Raw genomic sequence first — 21,366 nt, forward strand, 5'->3', positions numbered from 1 at the left:
AAAAATGAGGAACTCAGTCCCCCAGATATCTGGGAACTTACCAAAACCCAAGAATGTGTTTTAACAGCCACATTTTACTGCTGTAAGGGATCTGTTAGTTTTAATCCACATAAATATTAAGTCCTTAGAAGTTTATACTCACATGTCCTTTCAATTTTGATTGGCTACATTCAAAATATAATGGTTAATGTATTCCTCTGAAAAACCTTAAATGAGTCTTTAGTATAAATAATAACAGAAAGCCTTGTCTTAAAGGTAAGGCAGATATATAATTTTTATGTCAGATTCATTTGAGAATTAAAATTATCTGTCAAATCTTAATTAGAGGGATTTGTTCAAGACGGCAGAGTAGAAAGAGGTGTGCTCACTCCCTCTTGTGAGAGCACTGGAATCACAACTTACTGCTGAACAATCATCTACAGGGAGACACTGGAACTCACCAAAAAAGATACCCCACATCCAAAGACAAAGGAGAAGTCACAGTGAGATGGTAGGAGGGGTGCAATCACAATCAAATCAAATCCCATGACTGCTCTGTGGGTGACTCACAACTGGAGAACACTTATACCACAGAAGTCCACCCACTGGAGTGAAGGTTCTGAACCCCACGTCAGGCTTCCCAACCTTGGAGTCCGGCAATGGGAGGAGGAATTCCTAGAGAATCAGACTTTGAAGCCTAGTGGGATTTGATTGCAGGACTTCAACAGGACTGGCAGAAACAGAGACTCCACTCTTAGAGGGCACACACAAAGTAGTGTGCTCATAGGGAACCAGAGGAAGGAGCAGTGACCCTATAGGAGACTGAACCAGACATACCTGCTAGTGTTGGAGGGTCTCCTGCAGAGGCAGGGTGTGGCTGTGGCTCACCGTGAAGACAAGGACACTGGCAGCAAAAGTTCTGGCAAGTACTCCTTGGCCTGAGCCCTCCCAGAGTCTGCCATTAGCCCCACCATAGAGCCCTGTAAGCTCCAGTGATGGATCTAATCAGGGCAAAAAGCCAACAGGGAGGGAACCCAGCCCCACCCATCAACAGATAAGCAGATTAAAGTTTTACTGAGCTCTGCCCACCAGAGCAACATCCAGCTCTACCCACCACCAGTCCCTCCCATCAGGAAGCCTGCACAAGCCTCTTAGATAGCCTCATCCACCAGAGGACAGACAGCAGAAGCAAGAAGAACTATAATTCTGCATCCTGTGAAACGAAAACCACATTCACAGAAAGATAGATAAAATGAAGAGACAGAGGACTATGTACCAGATGAAGGAACAAGATAAAACCCCAGAAAAACAACTAAGTGAAGTGGAGATAGGCAACCTTCTAGAAAAAGAATTCAGAATAATGACAGTGAAGATGATCCAGGACCTTGGAAAAAGAATGGAGGCAAAGATCGGGAAGATGCAAGAAATGTTTAACAAAGACCTAGAAGAATTAAAGAACAGACACCTAGAAGAATTAAAGAACAAACAAACAGATGAACAATACACTAACTGAAATGAAAAACATACTAGAAGGAATCAATAGCAGAATAACAGAGGCAGAAGAATGGATAAGTGACCTGGAAGACAGAATGGTGGAATTCACTGCCATGGAACAGATTAAAGAAAAAAGAATGAGAAGAAATGAAGACAGCCTAAGAGACCTCTGGGACAACATTAAACTCACCAACATTCACATTATAGGGGTCCCAGAAGGAGAAGAGAAAAAGAAAGGACCCAAGAAGATATTTAAGGAGACTATAGTCGAAAACTTCCCTAACATAGGAAAGGAAAGAGCCACCCAAGTCCAGGAAGTGCAGAGATTCCCAGGCAGGATAAACCCAAGGAGAAACACGCCAAGACACATAGTAATCAAATTGACAAAAATTAAAGACAAAGAAAAATTATTAAAAGCAAAAAGGGAAAAATGACAAATAACATATAAGGGTACTCCTGTAACGTTAAGAGCTGATTTCTCAGCAGAAACTCTACAAGCTAGAAGGGAGTGGCACGATATATTAAAAGTGATGAAAGGAAAGAAACTTCAACCAAGATTACTCTACATGGCAAGGATTTCATTCACATTCGACAGAGAAATCAAAAGCTTTACAGACAAGCAAAAGCTAAGAGAATTCAGCACCACCAAACCAGCTCTACAACAAATGCTAAAGGAACTTCTCTAAGTGGGAAACACAAGAGAAGAAAAGGACCTCAAAAAACAAACCCAAAACAATTAAGAATATGGTAATAGGAATATACATCTCTATAATTACCTTAATGTGAGTGGATTAAATGCTCCAACCAAAAGACACAGGTTCACTGAATGGATACAAAAACAAGGCCCATCTATATGCTGTCTACAAGAGAACCACTTCAGATCCAGGGACACATATATACTGAAAGTGAGGGGACAGACAAATATATTCCATGTAAATGGAAATCAAAAGGAAGCTGGAGTAGCAATACTCATATCAGAAAAAATACACTTTAAAATAAAGAGTGTTACAAGAGACAAGGAAGGACACTACATAATGATCAAGGGATCAAACAAAGAAGAAGATATAACAATTATAAATACGTATGCACCCAGCATAGGAGCACCTCAATACATAAGGCAACTGCTAACAGCTATAATAGAGGAAATATACAGTAACACAATAATAGTGGGGGATTTTAACACCTCACTTACACCAATGGACCAATCATCCAGACAGAAAATTAATAAGGAAACACAAACTTTAAATGACACAATAGACCAGATAGATTTAATTGATATTTATAAGATATTCCATCTGAAAATAGCAGGTTACATTTCCTTCTCAAGTACCACGGAACATTCTCCAGGATAGATCACATCTTGGGTCACAAATCAAGCCTCAGTAAATTTAAGAAAATTGAAATCATATCAAGCATCTTTTCCGACCACAATGCTATGAGATTAGAAATCAATTACAGGGAAAAAAACGTAAAAAACACAAACACAGGGAGGCTAAACAATACATTACTAAATAATCAAGAGATCACTGAAGAAATCAAAGAGGAAATCAAAAAATACCTAAATAAAAATGACAATGAAAACACAACCACTCAAAACGTATGGGATGCTGCAAAAGCAGTTCTAAGAGGGAAGTTTATAGCAATACAAGACTACCTCAAGAAACAAGAAAAATCTCAAATAAACAATCTAACCTAACACCTAAAGGAAGTAGAGAAAGAAGAACAAGCAAAACCCAAAGTTAGTATAAGGAAAGAAATCATAAAGGTCAGAGCAGAAATAAATGAAATAGAAACAAAGAAAACAATAGCAAAGATCAATAAAACTAAAAGCTAGTTCTTTGAGAAGATAAACAAAATTGATAAACCTTTAGCCAGACTCATCAAGAAAAAGAGGGAGAGGACTCAAGTCAATGAAATTAGAAGTGAAAAAAGGAGAAGTTACAACGGACACTGCAGAAATACAAAGCATCCTAAGAGACTACTACAAGCAACTTTATACCAATAAAATGGAGAACCTGGAAGAAATGGACAAATTCTTAGAAAGGTATAACCTTCCAAGACTGAACCAGGAAGAAATAGAAAATATGGACAAGTACACATGCCCCACAGTGTTCACTGCAGCACTATTTACAATAGCCAGGTCATGGAAGCAACCTAAATGTCCAACAACAAACAAATGGATAAAGAAGATGTGGTACATATATACAATAGAATATTACTCAGCCATAAAAAGGAACGAAATCGGGTCATTTGCAGAGACATGGATGGACCTAGAGACTGTCATACAGAGTGAAGTAAGTAAGAAAGAGAAGAACAAATATTGTATATTAACGCATATATGTGGAATCTAGAAAAATAGTACAGATGAACCAGTTTGCAGGGCAGAAATGGAGACACAGATGTAGAGAACAAACGTATGGACACCAAGGGGGGAAAGTGGTGGTGGAAGGAGGTGGTGGGATGAGTTGGGAGATTGGGATTGGCATGTATACACTAATATGTATAAAATGGATAACTAATAAGAACCTGCTGTATAAAAATAAATTAAATTTAATTTAAAATTTGTATAAAGAAAAATAATCTTAATTAGATGCTCAGTAAACAATATACTAGATAATCTGCCAAATTTTTGCTTAGAACATTGCTAGATAGCCATGAAGATTTGCTACTTACTCCGATCCCATCTTCTCACTCCGATCTCTAAACAATTTTATTTAAAGCTTGCAGACACTTCCTTTTTCTTATGACTGAGCTAATACTGTTCTGTTACATGGAATAATGAGGGAATAATGGAACACACTCATATACCAATTACTGAGCATTTGTTGTATATGGGGAGCACTGTGTTAAGGATTTTAAGAATTTTAAAGTACTATTTGTATTATCCAAATTAATGAGATAGATATGATTTAGCCAAAAATAGTATTAATTACTCTTTTGTTCACGTGTATTCAGAAACAAAATATTGTTTGGTTTAAAGCCCTTTTTTAATGTGAAATTTACCACAAAAAATGAATCTGGTATCCTAATAGTAAAATACAATATTACACATGAAACCAACCCCTGAAATATACATACTAATTTATTAAGGGTTTTAATAATATATAAAACTTAAACAAAAATTATCTTTAAGTCAGTATTTCAGGAGATAACAAGAGCACAAACTGAAGATGAAAAGAAAGTAGGGGATATAGAATTCCATTCATTGTAAGGAAAAGATATAGGCTATAAAAATGCAGTGAAATTGCTGAAATTAATCGTATCTAAGACTTTGAAAACAGTCCAAGATTGAGAGAAATTATGTAATATTAATTTTAAATTGTCAGAGAGCTGAAATTCATAGATTATGTTTCAACCATGTACCACAGGTAGCTCCTCTGAAGAAGAATGGTGGCATGAATAGAACTGGGGGCAAGCAGATCAGAATCTAGAGAGACTAAGGTACACAGACTCAAGGTGGTGGGAAGTACCTCAGTGACCCAAGTGGAGGAGGGTGGTTCCTCAGAGAAAGGTACCATCTGAGAATCAATGTTCAGATTTTTCTTGTAACTGTCAAATGCTGATTAAGAAAAGAGACAGAGAAAAGAGGACAGAAAGAAGAAAATAATAAAAACGTCCTCAGATAGCGCCTAGAGGTTTTCATTCTAAAGAAATCAAGAAAAAAAGGTGCTTTCATTCTTTTTCATTTAGTACCCATTTTCCATGACAAATACTTCTCTATATGGCAATAAATTGTGTCAGCCAGTTGCTGGCAGTGGTAGGAAGTCAAGGTAATAGCACTGTGCGTGGTGGCCCCTTATTTAGAGCAAAAACTGAAGCAATTGCCTCAGGCTCACTGACTCTGTTAAAAGCTCTGTAAAGCTCATTCTATTTTGTACCTTGAATAATGAATTCCTAACAGGATTTATGGCATTTGCAAAAGTTTTGACAAATTTTGTCAAATTAATATCTAGTCTAGCAATGGAAAAGCTATCAGAAGGAAACTGGGTTAAAGAAATTATGTAGATAACAAGGAGGAATACATAAAACGACATCATTAATCATCTGAATGAACTTTCCAGTTTTTGTGGTTGTAGGAAGTGACAAATATTTCCAGTGATTTAGTAGAAAAGTGTAGCAAACAAATATAAAGCTATAGAAACAGATATAAAATTACTTGCGGGCTTCCCTGGTGGCGCAGTGGTTGAGAGTCCACCTGCCGATGCATGGGTTCGTGCCCCGGTCCGGGAGGATCCCACATGCCGCGGAGCAGCTGGGCCCGTGAGCCATGGCCGCTGAGCCTGCACGTCCGGAGCCTGTGCTCCACAACGGGAGAGGCCACAACAGTGAGAGGCCCGCGTAATGCAAAATAATAATAATAATAATAATAATAATACTTGAAAAGGTTTAAAGTGCTATGTAAATGCTAAATTTATTACTACAAAACATTACGATGGCACGAAGAAAACTGGGGTTATTTATTTCTACCTGTATCAGAGAAGATGGCTGCTAGTCTACTCTTTATCCACTTTTGCTTCCTTCCTAATAAACAGAAGATGAATTTTATTTGGGTGGCTATATGTCCATCTTAAAGCTGACAAAGAGTCAGGGAAAAGTGGACCCTCCATACGGTTCTTGCGCCTCACCTGGAGGACAGTCCCTGCCTGCGGCTTCCGAGTAATCCCACTGGATACAGGCTGCCTCAACTGGCGAGTTCTTTTTCAGCTATTTCCCTTCTTTGGGACTGGAAGCAAGCACAATGCTGCATATGGCTATAACCATAAGGTGACCAAGGAGGAAAGACAGAAATCTGCAGAAAGTTCAGCCATGTCATTCTTGGACCCCTGGACCAAACTCCAGAATCCTAGCTGTGATCATCAGATAAAGGCAATCAATTACATTAGCTTTTCGAAACCATTGCTTTTGGATTCTCTGATATTCTCCTATGTATTCAACATCCAGCTGGCACAATACCGCCTCTTGTTGGGAAAAAAGAGATTCGTGATGATGCATGGTAATAAGCTCAACATAAAAGATAGGAGAGGAGATGGAGATGGTGGCCTAGAAGGACGCTGCGCTCACCTCCCCCCATGAGCCCATTGAAAATACATCTACATGAAACTTTGTAAAGGGGCACTTTGCAGACTTTGCATGTGCCGATGTAAGCCCATAGGAGAAGGATTCCTCAGGAGTGCAGAACCGGCGGCTGCTGCCCAAAGACAGGACAGGGTCCCGATGGCCACGATTGCAGGGGGTAGGGAGATGCAGGTGAGCAGGCTGTATTTCCGTTGGTTGCCTCTCCCTCTAGAACAGAAGCACCACAAAAGCAAGGATTTTGATTTTCTTTGCACTGTGTTTGTTCTATCCTAGAACTGAGAAGAGTGTTCAGGACCCTTCACATAGCAGGTGCTCAATAACTTTTTTTTAATTGAAGTATAGTTGATTTACAATGTGGTGTTAATTAATGCTCTACAGAAAAGTGCTTGTTATACATCTATATACTATTTTTTTATATTCTTTTCCATTATAGTTTATCACAGGATATTGAATATAGTTGCCTGTGCTATGCAACAGGACTTTGTTGTTTATCCATCCTATATATACTAGTTTGCATCTGCTGGTCCCAAACTCACACTCCATCCCTCCCCCAACCCCCTCCCCCTTGGCAACCACCAGCCTGTTCTCTGTGTCCATGATCCAGCGGGCCTCTCACTGTTGTGGCCTCTCCTGTTGTGGAGCACAGGCTCCGGACGCGCAGGCTCAGCGGCCATGGCTCACGGGCCCAGTCGCTCCGCGACATGTAGGATCTTCCCAGACCGGGGCACGAACCCATGTCTCCTGCATCAGCAGGTGGACTCTCAACCACTGCGCCACCAGGGAAGCCCCATCAATAAATATTTTTAAATAATGGATGCCTTATGGAGGCCTCTGTTCTCCATGGTCTGGAACAGAGATGGTGACAGGCAGCCAACAAGCCAGACAACATGTACCTCTCTGATCAAATTCTAGCGGTCCAAAATATCTAGTGTGTGTGATATTGGGAGTGGGAGGGATTATAAAATATACATCATAATCATTGAAATTAAACCTCAGCTAAATTAAGTCATTTGCCTGAAGTTTCACAACTGGTAAATATGTTAGAGACACAATTTAAACCCAAATGAACCAGACTCATGAGCCTCTTTTCCATTATACTTTACTGATGGATAATTTCTTACCCTTTTGGCAATTCTAGACAAGCCAAGGATATATGTTTGAAAGAAGAAAAGAAGTATTTTTTAGTCTATTGTAGAGCTAGAACCTCAGGCCACCTGAGGCCTAGTCCTGTTGAGAGCAGCAGTGGGTCATCACTAGAGCCAGCTTGGCTGAAAACAGAGTAGGAACACACTCAGGACAAGCTCAGAGGGCCGAGGCCATGAAGCCCCTTCAGCTGACAGGGTGGGTGTCAGCCGTGGCTCTAGGGCGTGGCTGACTGGTAACCAGGTAACAATAAGCCCTCTGGGTCGCAAGAACAGGGTGCCTTTGTCTCCAACAGATGCTCCAAGATCCACAGTTTTTCTTATATTTTTATTTTTATTGAAGTACTTTTGGCTTGCAATGTTATATTATTTTCTGCTCTATAGCAAAGTGATTCAGTTTTATATATATATATATATACATATATATATATTCTTTTCCATTATGGTTTATTACAGGATATTGAATATAGTTCCCTCTGCTATACAATAGGACCTTGTTGTTTATTTTGCATGTAGGAGTGTGCATCTATTAATCCCATACACCCAATTTACCCTTCCCACACTTTCCTTTCCCCCGCATTTTCTCTGATAACCATAAGTCTGTTTTCTGTGTCTGTGGGTCTTCCCCGTCCACGTTTGATGCAACCCTCTTAAGTGAATTACCTCTCCCTACCCTGCTGTTTAAAAAAAGGTCCTATACATTTTAAATTCTATACATTAGGTGGGTTTATGTCTAGATGTTCCTCTTCATTTCTTTTGTCCTCCTCTTTGTGAAGGAGGACTTATTTTTCTCTTAGTCATTTGTGCTGAGTTCTTAGCTTTAGAAATTATTAAGTAGTCATTTAATGCAACCAAGTCTTCACACGGAGAGGACAAAGTGCAGAGTAACTTGTTAAACCTTAATTCAAGATTCACCACATGGGAGACAGAAGCCGAGGGGAATGTTCACCTGAGGGGCTTGTAGCCAGAGACCTGTAGCCTTAGAGCAAAACCATGGTCACTTCTGAGTTAATGAGTGACTCTACTAAGGCACTGAGCTGGTCCCTTTTTTTTTTCATGCTCTTCCTAGACATTTCAACCATCTAGGAACCTTCTTAATCAAGAAGATTGCTACCAGGAAGAGCCACAGGGAGTCCTGGAGGATTTCAGAAATACTGTCACTTCCAGGAAAAGTATACAATTTCCAAATGTCCCCTAATAGACCACGTCTCTGGGTTTGCAATTCCCAAGAGCTCAATTACCTCTTTATAGTAAGACAGCACCAACTGGGCTGATTTTTTTTTTTTTTTTTTTTTTTTTTTTTTTTTTTTTTGTGGTATGTGGGCCTCTCACTGTTGTGGCCTTTCCCGTTGCGGAGCACAGGCTCCGGACGCGCAGGCTCAGCGGCCATAGCTCACGGGCCCAGCCGCTCCGCGGCACGTGGGATCCTCCCAGACCGGGGCACGAACCCGCGTCCCCTGCATCGGCAGGCGGACTCTCAACCTCTGCGCCACCAGGGAAGCCCTGGGCTGATTTTAAAGAACGTGTTTTAAATAAAATATAGCCTTTTACAGATCAATATGTTTTGCTTTTTGAAAAGAAAATAAAATTTCAATCCAATTACCTGTTTCAGAACACCTTTAAAGAAAAAACTGTTGCTTATGGCAAACTCGATTGACAGCATTTTTCTTGAGCCGAAAATCACTTCCAGTCACCCTAATTGCACAGGCAAATGTGAAAGATGGGGTGTGAAGTGGAGAAATCAACCTGCAATTTTTGTGAAATGTTCACGAACTGTCCAGTATTCATGAAGCCAGAAATAAGTCTAAAAATGTGCAAATTGGAGCCTATGTCTAAGCTCTGAATATCAGAAATTGAGTTATTAAAATACTGCTGTTCTGCTGCACAGAGCAGAGGAATAAGGAAAAACTGACACCAACACATCACAGCACATAGCACCTCAAAAACGCCAGCTATAATGTGTCGACTATCGGGAAAATAGAGAACTGGTGACAGTTTACCTAAGTATGGCTCCCTGGGAAACAGCATATTCAAGTTATGGGAAGTCTGCTATGTTACACAAAATCATTTTCAGACGTCTCACTGCTCGAGGCACCGTCCTCTTCCTCTACTCTCCTTGTTTATTTTTATGCCTGTCGCTACAGCCAAATGAATAAAACTCTAGCTGCATAGTGGTTAGAGTTTATTCCTAATTAAAGTAGAATAAAGGAAACCAAAAGGTGCAGTGTGTGAGGCACTGCCTTTCTAGTAATAGAGTAACTTGGAATTCACTTTTACCAGCTTCCCTCTGACGTGAGGACACCAGCCAGTATCTTGGTACCATCAGTGCATGTGGGAGCTCTTTCAACCTTGTTGCCTCGTTCCATTTTAAGACATCCACATGCTAATGCTTAGAATTTGTGCACGAGATTCCAAGGAGGATGGATGTCTTGGGACTGGTGATCTGCAAATATGGAGAGCTGACAAAAAGCAGATTCTCCCCTGCTCATCACAATGAGTGTCAACCAATCCAGGAGCAATTCGACTGCTGTGACCATGGACCATTTAGCAACACTTCACACCTCCCACCCTATGTCTCTCCTTTCATTCAGCCTGTGAGGTGGTCCAGGACTCCTCAAAACACAGGGAACTTTCAAACTGCATTTTAGAGTACGTCTTGAAGGAAATGCTTGAAATATGAGATATTCCATGGATTTTGGAGATAAAAATAGGCACTAGATGACTATTTTAATCTGTTTCAAAACAAGGTATTTTCTGATTTCATAACCCTCTGAAAAATTTAATGCACAGCTAAATAAGAAAGTTGCAGGAATTTCTGCAATATTCTGCAGGAATATTCTGAAAATATTTATGACCTCTTTCCCTGAAGATGTGCTGGGTATGTGCCCATGGGGTGGGGCAGGCCCTAAGAAGCAGGGCTTCTGGATTGGCTAACCACACATCCACAGATGTGGCTGACCAAGAAACAAAGGACCTACATGGGCCACATGAACTTCCTCTTCACATTGTTTCCTCATGGCCTCCGAGTCCTCCTGGGGTGATACAGAGGTGGTCCAGGTAGCAACTGTGTCACAGCTGAGGAATTTTGTGATTGGGAGACCCTCAACTTTTGGGGACTGCTGACAAACCTGCCTCTCCCATCTCCAGGGAGAGATTTTCTTTCCTACAAGGGCTTCCCTGGGGAGGGTAGGAGACGTCTCTAGATTTATTGCCTTGGAATGTCTCTGGGCAGAGATATTTCTAAATCTCTCTGGAGGGAGATGATATTTTTATCTTTCCAAGGCTATCTGTTGTGAGAATATTCTTGAACCTTTGCTTAGAAGATGTACAGAAACACCAGACTCATGAATAATTACCTCCCAATAGTATATATTTACATCCCTTTTTCAAACCATACTTCCAGGCAATCTCATGTTTGTCAGAAGTTTTGAATTTTAAAGTTCCAAGCAGTTAAGCAAATTACCTTTGTGTTTCTGGAATCTTCTCTATATGTGGCATTTAGAAATGCAATTCAAACTTACCTTATTGGGAGTGTCAGAGGGCAATGCTTTCAGAAAGGGCATTTTCTATGTTCTATATTTTATTTTCTAAAGTCATTTGCATGTATTATTATTTCCTCACATAAAATCCATTTAGTTTTTAAAAAGTTTCAATAATGCTCAAATTAGGAAAACTATGGATTAAAGTATAGTAGTGACACCTACCAAGGTGGACATGCATATCTTCGTGTTGGTTATGATGTATCCTTGACATGTATTACTTCAATTAATTTGTTTGCAAAGCTTTTTGATGATTGAGACAGGAAAAACATGATTTCTACAACACAAAATTTTAAAAAGAGAAGCAAAAAGAAATGCTGTTGTAGGTGGTATGACCCCTCAATCTTAATTAAGCTGAACCTAAATGAAGATGACCTTAAATTGAAATATATCCCCTACAGTATTAACAAAAAAAAGATAAATCACAAGAAAACAAGTTCACTTCAGTATCTACTCTGGATGGAATATTATTTGATTGGGACCTGAAGCCCTTAAGAGACTCAGTCCTCAAACAAAAATCCAGTTATATTCAATTCAGTGCTATTACAAGGGTAAATTTTACAAAGAGTTTTGATTAGGTATCAAAATTTTGACTTAACTAGAAAGTTTAATTACATAAAAACTTGTACTTTGTTTTCATCATTATAATTTTAAATTTACTACATGTCCATATGATGCTGAGCACCTCTTGGACCACAGTAGCCTGTAATGTTACCCCAAATATTTGAATTAGCTTGGAACCCCTGGCTGTGAGCCGAACCACTCACATTTATGCATAGTGAAGCCAAGGTGAAGGTGAAGGAATTAGGTTCCCGATGATAAAGGCTCTGACAGGTATGTGATAAGACTCCCCGTCCACAGAAGATCTGTCCACTCTGCAGATGAGAGACAGGGTCATGCTCTGGGCACCAGCCAATTAGGAAGCGATTTCTCTCTAAGTCCCAGAAAGCAAAAAACTAATATATCACAGCTTTCATAGACTTTAAATAAATAGGCATGTTGAAGGCATAAAAAATTATGAATAATTCTGGTTTTTATGTCAATAACACTTATTAAACAGTGTCAGGGGTTCTGAGGAATATAAAGATAGACAATGGTTAAAGGGACATAAACACTAAAAAATAACATTGCAAACCAAACAACAGATAAGAGCACAGGATGAGAGATACTCCAAAGTGATTCTCTGTGTGGTTAATTCATGAATTTGAAGAGGAACAATCTCTGAAAACTGAGGCAGTCTGGGAAGAATGATCAAGGAGAAGAAATTAAAGTTTGATGTTAAATTTGATATAATTGTTTTTAAAATACACTGTTTTTAATGATGACTATTTCTGAAGTTAAGGTCCTATTTTTTTATGTCCCTTTTGTAATAGACATATTTGTAATTCTAATTTACAAGTGAAAGTGCCTAAAAATAATGGGCTTTGCATATAATTGATGTATATGAGTTTTTATATGCAAGTATACATGAGGTATAACACCCCCTAAAGCTGTTTTTTTCATAAATCATAAGTGTATACCATTCAAAATTATATTCCTGAACCCACTACTTCACTGTCAAATTTTGCCAACACGGACAAAGCTCATAAAATTTAGCTGAATTTAAGAATATCACATTATATCCACAATACTAGTAAAATTTCAATGTAATAGAAGAATGGAGAAATAAATTACTCTTATTTATAGAAATTAGCTAATAAATCTCAATTTGAAGTACCAAAAAAAAAAAACCTTTCTACTTTCTTTTTATTTTAATGAATTTTTTTTTTCAAGTTAAACTCTCCATTGTTCCTGGGGATTAAGAACAGGATTGAATCTTGGGTTTACTGCATCTGTATCATCACTGTGAACTTAAGTTTTCAGAAGGTGATTTTAAAAGAGGTGAATTTTACTGTTCTAAAGAAAACCTGGAATTACCTTTTCTCAATCTCTTTCTTAAATTTCTTTTTTGAAAAGTGTAGATTCCTGGCAAAAAAAAAGCCTGATTTCTTAATAATTTTTACTACCTCCTAAAAGTGGATGGCAGCCAAAAAGTCACTTAACTAAGGGAGCTGTTATGTAATGGAAGTTTCCTTGACTCAGTTAATATCAGGAATATAGGGAATGTTTTACATGTCATGTGGAAAGCAAAGTAAATCCACAATTAAACTTTCTTTGCTAATGTGTCAGTTGCCAAATGGATAGAGAAAAACACCAAGAGAGAGAAGAAACTGCTCAAATCTTTTCCTTCTTATGCCAAAACAACACTTTCAATGATTGTTGAAACTATACAATTTTATGACATATTTCTGCCTAAATCATATAGCTCTTCAAATCTAGTGGAATCAGAAGAATACACCACTGAGATAATTTCATAAAGACATGTTTTATCAGTCATTGTGCGATAGAGGTATACCCTATTTTCCACCCAAATTGTTCATTACAACCCAAGTTTGCATGGAGAAAATACCCCAGGCATTTATGTATTCAGAGGTAAATATCCACTTTAAATAAATTCATTGCTTCTTGCACATCCCATGATGGTTGTTTCCATTCTTGGTTTTCTTTTTCCTTTTTTCTTTTCTTTTTTTTTCTTTTTTTTTTTTTTTTGGCCTTCTAAACTGGTTTTTATAGAACATTTGATTTATGTTTACGTAAAAACTCTGTTGTGGCACAGAAAACACACTCAGAAGGACATTGCAAGGGTGTATTCCCAGTCTACCATTTCTTCAGTTAAGAATTATAATGCATCATCCTGTTTTTGAGAGGAGTTAAGTTATTTTAGTAACCAATTATAATATTTAACAATTTATGGCCAGTTATTTTTGTGTACACCCGACTGTACCTTTCCACGTGTGACCGACACAAAGCCACACTGTAAATATTCCATCCCCCCTCCACACCTGCCGTGCGTATGCTCTCTCCCCTCTCTGTCTTGGTGCTTGTGCCTCTGCTAATCAGGTTTATCAATTCACTAGATGGTGGAGGGGTGTGGATGAATGCCCTGGTCTGTGTGTAGCACCCCAACCTTAGGACATAAGAATCCCTGGAACTCTGAAGAGTGGTATTTGTTGAATCATTTCCTTCCTCATCCTCTTGCTTATGATCTCCTTCTATAACTGACCTTGCCCTCTCTTTCTTGTCCCTCCAGCTTAGTTACAGTGAGGACACACTTTCTGTCCTCCCCACTCTTGTCTGGGCAAATGCTCATCCACATAAAACATCCACACAGAATAAAAGCCTATTTAAAAATAAGAATGAGGGGCTGCCCTGGTGGCGCAGTGGTTGAGAGTCCGCCTGCCAATGCAGGGGATGCGGGTTTGTGCCCCAGTCTAGGAAGATCCCACATGCCGTGGAGCGGCTGGGCCCGTGAGCAATGGCCGCTGAGCCTGTGCTTCCGGAGCCTGTGCTCCACAATGGGAGAGGCCACAACAGTGAGAGGCCCACATACCGCAAAAAAAAATAAAATAAAATAAGAATGAGGACTCAGTGACGTATGGTAAATATGGTTGGACCAGCTGTGGAGACTCTGTCTGTCCAACAAATATATTGCCAAAAGCAACTACAGATTCATCAGGAGATGTTCCCATAGTCACTAGCATTACCTGTCTAACCTCTCAAACAAACATGGTTGATGGTCACAATTTGTAGTGGTCCTCCCAATCAGAGACTGTGGTGCCTGCCTCAGAATGGGGACTTCCTGTTGCATCGTCTCTCCTTTCTTCTTGCTTCGATGTGGACACAGGAATGCTTTTTAATAATCCACTGCATCAATCCGAGGTAGTACAACATGGACATCACAGTGCTGAAGAAAACCACGATGGGCAGGACCTTAAATGCAAAAAAGTGGTCTTTATATTTCTCACCAAAGACAAATGAGGGGCCAGAATCAGTGTACTCCAGGAATGTCTGAACTTGTTTCCCCAGCCAATCAAAAACCATAAATCCAGGTTCTGTCCTTAGTATCAAAAGCCCAAGAAGAAACTGTAACCCAATACCCCAAAAGACAGGCCTCCAGTAAACTTTGGTTGGGTGCTTGGAAAATAGAAATGTCAGGATAATGTACATTATGAGTCCACTGAAGGACACCAGCTGCTGTTGACCCAGTTTGGTGGTGTCAGAGACCAGCCAGAAAATAACTCCCAGGATTAGGCAGGCCCAAATCACCCACTTCAGCCAGAACCAATGGCTGTCCAGAAGTCTTTGGCCAGGAGGAAGGAACTGAGCAATTTGAGACTCATATTTGGCCATGAAGTAATCCCAGATCACAAAGAAGATGGCAACTACTGTGATCACGAAAAGAGGAAGGGCTCCAAAAGTTCAGCACGGAGGCCACGATCACCAGAGCCAGACACCCCCTTTTTTTTTTTCGGCGGGTAGGCGGGCCTCTCACTGTTGTGGCCTCTCCCATTGTGGAGCACAGGCTGTGGACGCACAGGCTCAGCGGCCATGGCTCACAGGCCCAGCCGTTCCGCAGCATGTGGAATCTTCCCGGACCAGGGCACGAACCCGTGTCTCCCCTGCATCGGCAGGCGGACTCTCAACCACTGCACCACAAGGGAAGCCCCAGACACCCTTTTTGATGCATCTCTTGAACATCCCCCTCATCTTCATGCTTTCTTGAAGAATCCTGCTCAGTGGTGACTTGCTCTTTGCCCTGTTTGGCCTTTTCTTGCTCTCTGTTTTGCAAAACTCTACTCCTTAGTAAGTTGCCATTTCCTGATGTGTTCCAGTTTTCAAAGAGTCTTCATCACTCTGAAAGCCAGTGTTGCTACAGCCCTTGGCTGTGAGGGCTGCCATCCTCTGCAGCTCCACAGAGTTTTTGCTGCTCACGGATTTGGCTGGGCTCCGAATTTTTTTCAGATGTCTGGGCTGGAGATCTCCTGTACCTCATTAATCCTTCTCATTATCTTGATTCCTCCCGGCCCATTTTTACTCTGGGAAGAAGACTCCTGTGCATGGGAACCACAGACGGTCTCTGATGCCTCTTCCCTGATGTGTCAGATGAAGGGCCAGATGCCGGGTTCACTCCCCAGCTCACCGAGGAAAATCTGATTTATGAGTTTTTGGCTTTACTTTTTGATGGTGCAAAACTGATAAGCATTCTGTAAAACCTACTATGAATTTTCAATTTTAATCTTTCCCCAGGCTTGTGATATGTGGTATGATAGTCAGTCTCTCTATACCCTCGGGATGCTGGGCAGTGGCAACTCCCAGTCAGCTATATAATCATCAAGGTAAACAACCGATACACTTACAACGATTCTGTACCCACAACCACTCTGTTTTCCACTTTCAGTACAGTACTCAATAAATCACATGAGATATTCAAAAATAATAATAAGAAGAATGAAACCCTCACCTGGTTGTAATGTAGCATCTTCTCCCTGCTGGGATACTGTCAGAGAAGCTTAAGTGGGGAGGTGGGACTTTCACCTTTACTGGGTGGTAAGTAGCTCCCTCCATAATATTAGTGGAGACCATGTGGGGAGCAGTAATGGGGTACCCACCACGGTAGCAACGGAGGCAGAGTGGGGACATGGCACCCCACCATCACCTGGCAGTACTGAGACAGCATAACTCCTTCTCCTAACACTGCAGTGTCACAGGAAACCTTCAAAAGCAGAAGATTTAAACAAGATCGAGTCTCATTACATAATACCTAAAATGTCCAGGATATAAATGGAGATCACTCATTGCACCACAAGCCAGGAAAATCTCAACTTGAATGAGAAAAGACAATCAACAGATGTCAACACTAATGTGACAGATATTGGAATTATCAGAAAGGACTTAAATTCAGCCTGATAAATTAGTCTCAATAAAGAAATTGAAGATATAAAGAAAAACTAAATGGAGATTTTAGAATTGAAAAATGCAATAACTAAATTAAAAAGCTTACTGGATGAACTTACCATCTTATTTGAGATGATAGCAGGCCAATCAGTGAACCTGACATAGAAGAATAGAAACAAATTAAAGAATAAAAACCATATGATGATTTCAATAGATGCAGAAAAAGCCTTTGACAAAATTCAACACCCATTTATGAAAAAAACTCTCCAGAAAGTGGGCATAGAGTGAAACTACCTCAACATAACAAAGGCCATATATGACAAACCCACAGCAAACATCATTCTCAATGGTGAAAGGCTGAAAACATTTCCTCTACGATCAGAAACAAGACAAGGTTGTCCACTCTCACCACTATTATTCAATATAGTTTTGGAAGTTTTAGCCACAGCAATCAGAGAAGAAAAAGAAATAAAAGGAATCCAAATCGGAAAAGAAGAGGTAAAACTGTCACTGTTTGCAGATGACATGATACTATACATAGAAAATCCTAAAGATGCCACCAGAAAACTACTAGAGCTAATCAATGAATTTGGTAGAGTTGCGGGATACAAAATTAATGCACAGAAATCGTTTGCATTCCTATACACTAACAATGAAAGATCAGAAAGAGAAATTAAGGAGAAACAACCCCATTCACCATTGCAACAAAAAGAATAAAATACCAGGAATAAACCTACCTAAGGAGGTAAAAGACCTGTACTCAGAAAACTATAAGATACTGATGAAAGGAATCAAAGATGACACAAACAGATGGAAAGACATACCTTGTTCTTAAATTGGAAGAATTAATATTGTGAAAATGACTCTACTACCCAAGGCAATCTACAGATTCAGTTCAATCCATATCAAATTACCATTGACATTTTTTACAGAACTAGAACAAAAAATCTTAAAATTTGTATGGAAACACAAAAGACCCCGAATAGCCAAAGCAGTCTTGAGGAAAAAAAACAGGGCTGGAGGAATCAGACTCCCTGACTTCAGACTATACTACAAAGCTACAGTAATCAAGACAATATGGTACTGGCATAAAAACAGAAATATAGATCAATGGAACAGGATAGAAAGCCCAGTGATAAACCCACACACCTATGGTCAACTAATCTGTGACAAAGGAGGCAAGGATATACAATGGAGAAAAGACCATTTCTTCAATAAGTGGTGCTGGGAAAACTGGACAACTACATATAAAAGAATGATATTAGAACACTCCCTAACACCATACACAAATATAAACTCAAAATGCATTAAAGGGCTTCCCCGGTGGCGCAGTGGTTGAGAATCTGCCTGCCAATGCAGGGGACATGGGTTCAAGCCCTGGTCTGGGAAGTTCTCACATGCCATGCAGAAACTAGGCCTGTGAGCCACAGCTACTTAGCCTGTGCATTTGGAGCCTGTGCTCCATAACAAGAGAGGCCGCTAGTGAGAGGCCCACACACCACAATGAAGAGTGGCCCCTGCTTGCCACAACTAGAGAAAGCCCTCACACAGAAACGAAGACCCAACACAGCCAAAAATAAATAAATAATTTAAAAAAAATGCATTAGAGATCTAAATGTAAAACCAGACACTATAAAACTCTTAGAGGAAAACATAGGAAGAACACTCTTTGACGTAAATCACAGCAAGATCTTTTTTGATCCACCTCCTAGAGTAATGGATATAAAAACAAAAATAAACAAATGAGACCTAATGAAACTTAAAAGCTTTTGCAAAGCAAAGGAAACTACAAACAAAACAAAAAGACAAACCTCAGATTGGGAGAAAATATTTGCAAACGAATCAACAGACAAAGGATTAATCTCCAAAATACATAAGCAGCTCATGCAGCTCAAAATTAAAAAAACAAACAACCCAATCAAAAAATGGGCAGAAGACCTAAATAGACATTTCTCCAAAGAAGACATATAGATGGCCAATAAGTACATGAAAAGCTGCTCAACATCACTAATTATTAGAGAAATGCAAATCAAAACTACAATAAGGTATCACCTTACACCAGTTAGAATGGGTATCATCAGAAAATCTACAAACAACAAATATTGGAGAGGGTGTGGAGGAAAGGGAACCCTCTTGCACTGTTGGTGGGAATGTAAATTGATACAGCCACTATGGAGAACAGTTTGGAGGTTCCTTAAAAAACTCAAAATAGAATTACCATATGACCCAGCAATCCCACTACCTGGCATATGCCCTGAGAAAACCATAATTCAAAAAGACACACATACCCAATGTTCATTGTAGCACTATTTACAATAGCCTGGTCATGGAAGCAACCTAAATGCCCATCGACAGATGAATGGATAAAGAAGATGTGGTACATATATACAATGGCATATTACTCGGCCATAAAAAGGAATGACATTGGGTCATTTGTAGAAAGGTGGATGGACCTAGAGACTGTCATACAGAGTGAAGTAAGTCAGAAAGAGAAAAATAAATATCATATATTAATGCATATATGTGGAACCTAAAAAAAATGGTACAGATGAACCGGTTTGCAGGGCAGAAATAGAGACCCAGATGTAGAGAACAAACATATGGACACCAAGCGGGGAAAGTGGCGGGAACAGTGGTGGTGTGATGAATTGGTAGATTGGGATTGACATATATACACTAATATGTATAAAATAGATAACTAATAAGAATTTGCTGTATAAAAAATAGAATAAAATTCAAAAATTAAAAAAAGAGAGAGAGAGAGAGAGACTGTGGCATGCAGTAAAAGAGCCCAGTTAAGGTATCAGAACCCAGGAACCAGACAGAGTTGGGGAATAATGTCAGGGGAGGAAGGGAATACAAATATGTATTAGTGCCTAGTCCATGCCAGGCACTGATGTTTCAACGTTATCCACAGTGTCTGATGCCAAGCAGCCCCGGTGACTGTGGTCAGTCACTGGCATGATATGTGGAAATAGTTTCCAGCTATCTAAAGGCCCACTTGCATTCTGGGTAGTTGAGCACTGTGCCATATTTGCCGCTGGGCAGCTGGAACTTGGGGTTGCCAGAGACCTTGGAAAATGAACTATTAGGCCACCCTTCTGACTGAGTCCTTCTGTAGGAGTCCTGGGTGAAACAGTTCCACTAGTCTTACCTCTTTGGAGAACCCTTCCCAGGCTGGACTTGGTGCCCTGGCGTCATGCTTCTCCAGGTCTTCTGCTTCTCTCTCAGCACCCATCACGCTGATTTGTCATCTCCATTTAATGTCTACTTACCCCACTGACTCTGGAAGCATGGGACTGAGCTCCCTCCAGGCCCTATCATTGATCTTGGCACAGAGTGGGTGATCTATATTTGTTAAATGATTGGACCAATGAATAAATTTAGATAAGCCAGAATAGTCTTTCTAGCTTCGCATTGTAAAGCAAGGAATGATGGAACGGACGTGACTTTAGGCGAGTCACCTAATTTCTCTGGACCTCAGTTTTACTTCCTGTAAAATAGATATAATAATAATCTGTCCCAGAGTCATGGGACTGTTTTGATGATTAAATGAGATAATGTATGCAATACTACTAACTACCCTTACTTGAATGTTTCTTATATTACCGGTGCTGTATTAGGCTTCAGATAATATATTTGAAGTAATAGATATAGTGGACCTTAACAAATATTTGTCTTCATCCCCCAAAACTACTTTAAAGTTTAAATGTTCTGGGGTTTTTTTATAAAGTTTTTTTAAGTTAAAAAAAATAAAGAATTGTAACCTACAATTCCATATCACAAAAAAATATTCTACAGGAATGAAGAAGGAATCAAGGCCATCTTAGATGAAGAGAAACTAAAAGATTTTGTCAGCACTTATCTTAAAAGAGTGACTAAATTCTCTAAAGTTCTCTAAAGAAAAGACAAATTATTTTTAAAAAAACTAGAAACATTAAGAAGGAAAAAGAGCTTAGTATGCAAAAATATGGGTAAATACAATAAATATTTTTTCTCTTGAGTTATCTAAATTGTGTTTCAAAGTCAGACATAACATCATAGCATTGTATGATTTGGCTGTCAACGTATGCAGAGAAAATATTTAAAACAATAATATAAGTGAGGAGAGTAAAGGCATTTAAAGAGAGGTAAGACATCTACACTTGTCTCAAAATGATAAAATGTCAACACCAGGAGACTATGATAAGTTATGTATGTAAAAGGTAATACCTAGAGCCACTACTGAAAAATCGGGATAAAAGTTACAATAAAAAATACTTGACATAAATCAAAGTGGAATTCTAAAAATGGCATTCACAACACACAGGAATACCCTTGTTGAAAATCAAAACAGAGAAACCAAGAGCAGAAAGAATAAA

General features: G+C 39.4%; 1 protein-coding gene across 1 annotated transcript; it reads right to left on the reverse strand.

The window, feature by feature from the left end:
* Nucleotides 1–6,563: 6,563 nt before the first annotated feature.
* Nucleotides 6,564–20,243, reverse strand: LOC307064262 (solute carrier family 28 member 3-like; the record flags this gene model as incomplete). Its single annotated transcript, XM_079720740.1, is given in 8 exon segments — nucleotides 6,564–6,756; nucleotides 14,696–14,814; nucleotides 14,951–15,524; nucleotides 15,526–15,648; nucleotides 15,766–15,952; nucleotides 15,955–16,055; nucleotides 16,720–16,823; nucleotides 20,160–20,243. Coding segments are annotated over 8 exon segments (1,485 nt in total).
* Between the last annotated feature and the right edge of the window lie 1,123 nt (nucleotides 20,244–21,366).

The sequence above is a fragment of the Hyperoodon ampullatus genome (assembly GCF_949752795.1).
Source record: "Hyperoodon ampullatus genome assembly, chromosome: 15".
Lineage (NCBI taxonomy): Eukaryota > Metazoa > Chordata > Mammalia > Artiodactyla > Ziphiidae > Hyperoodon > Hyperoodon ampullatus.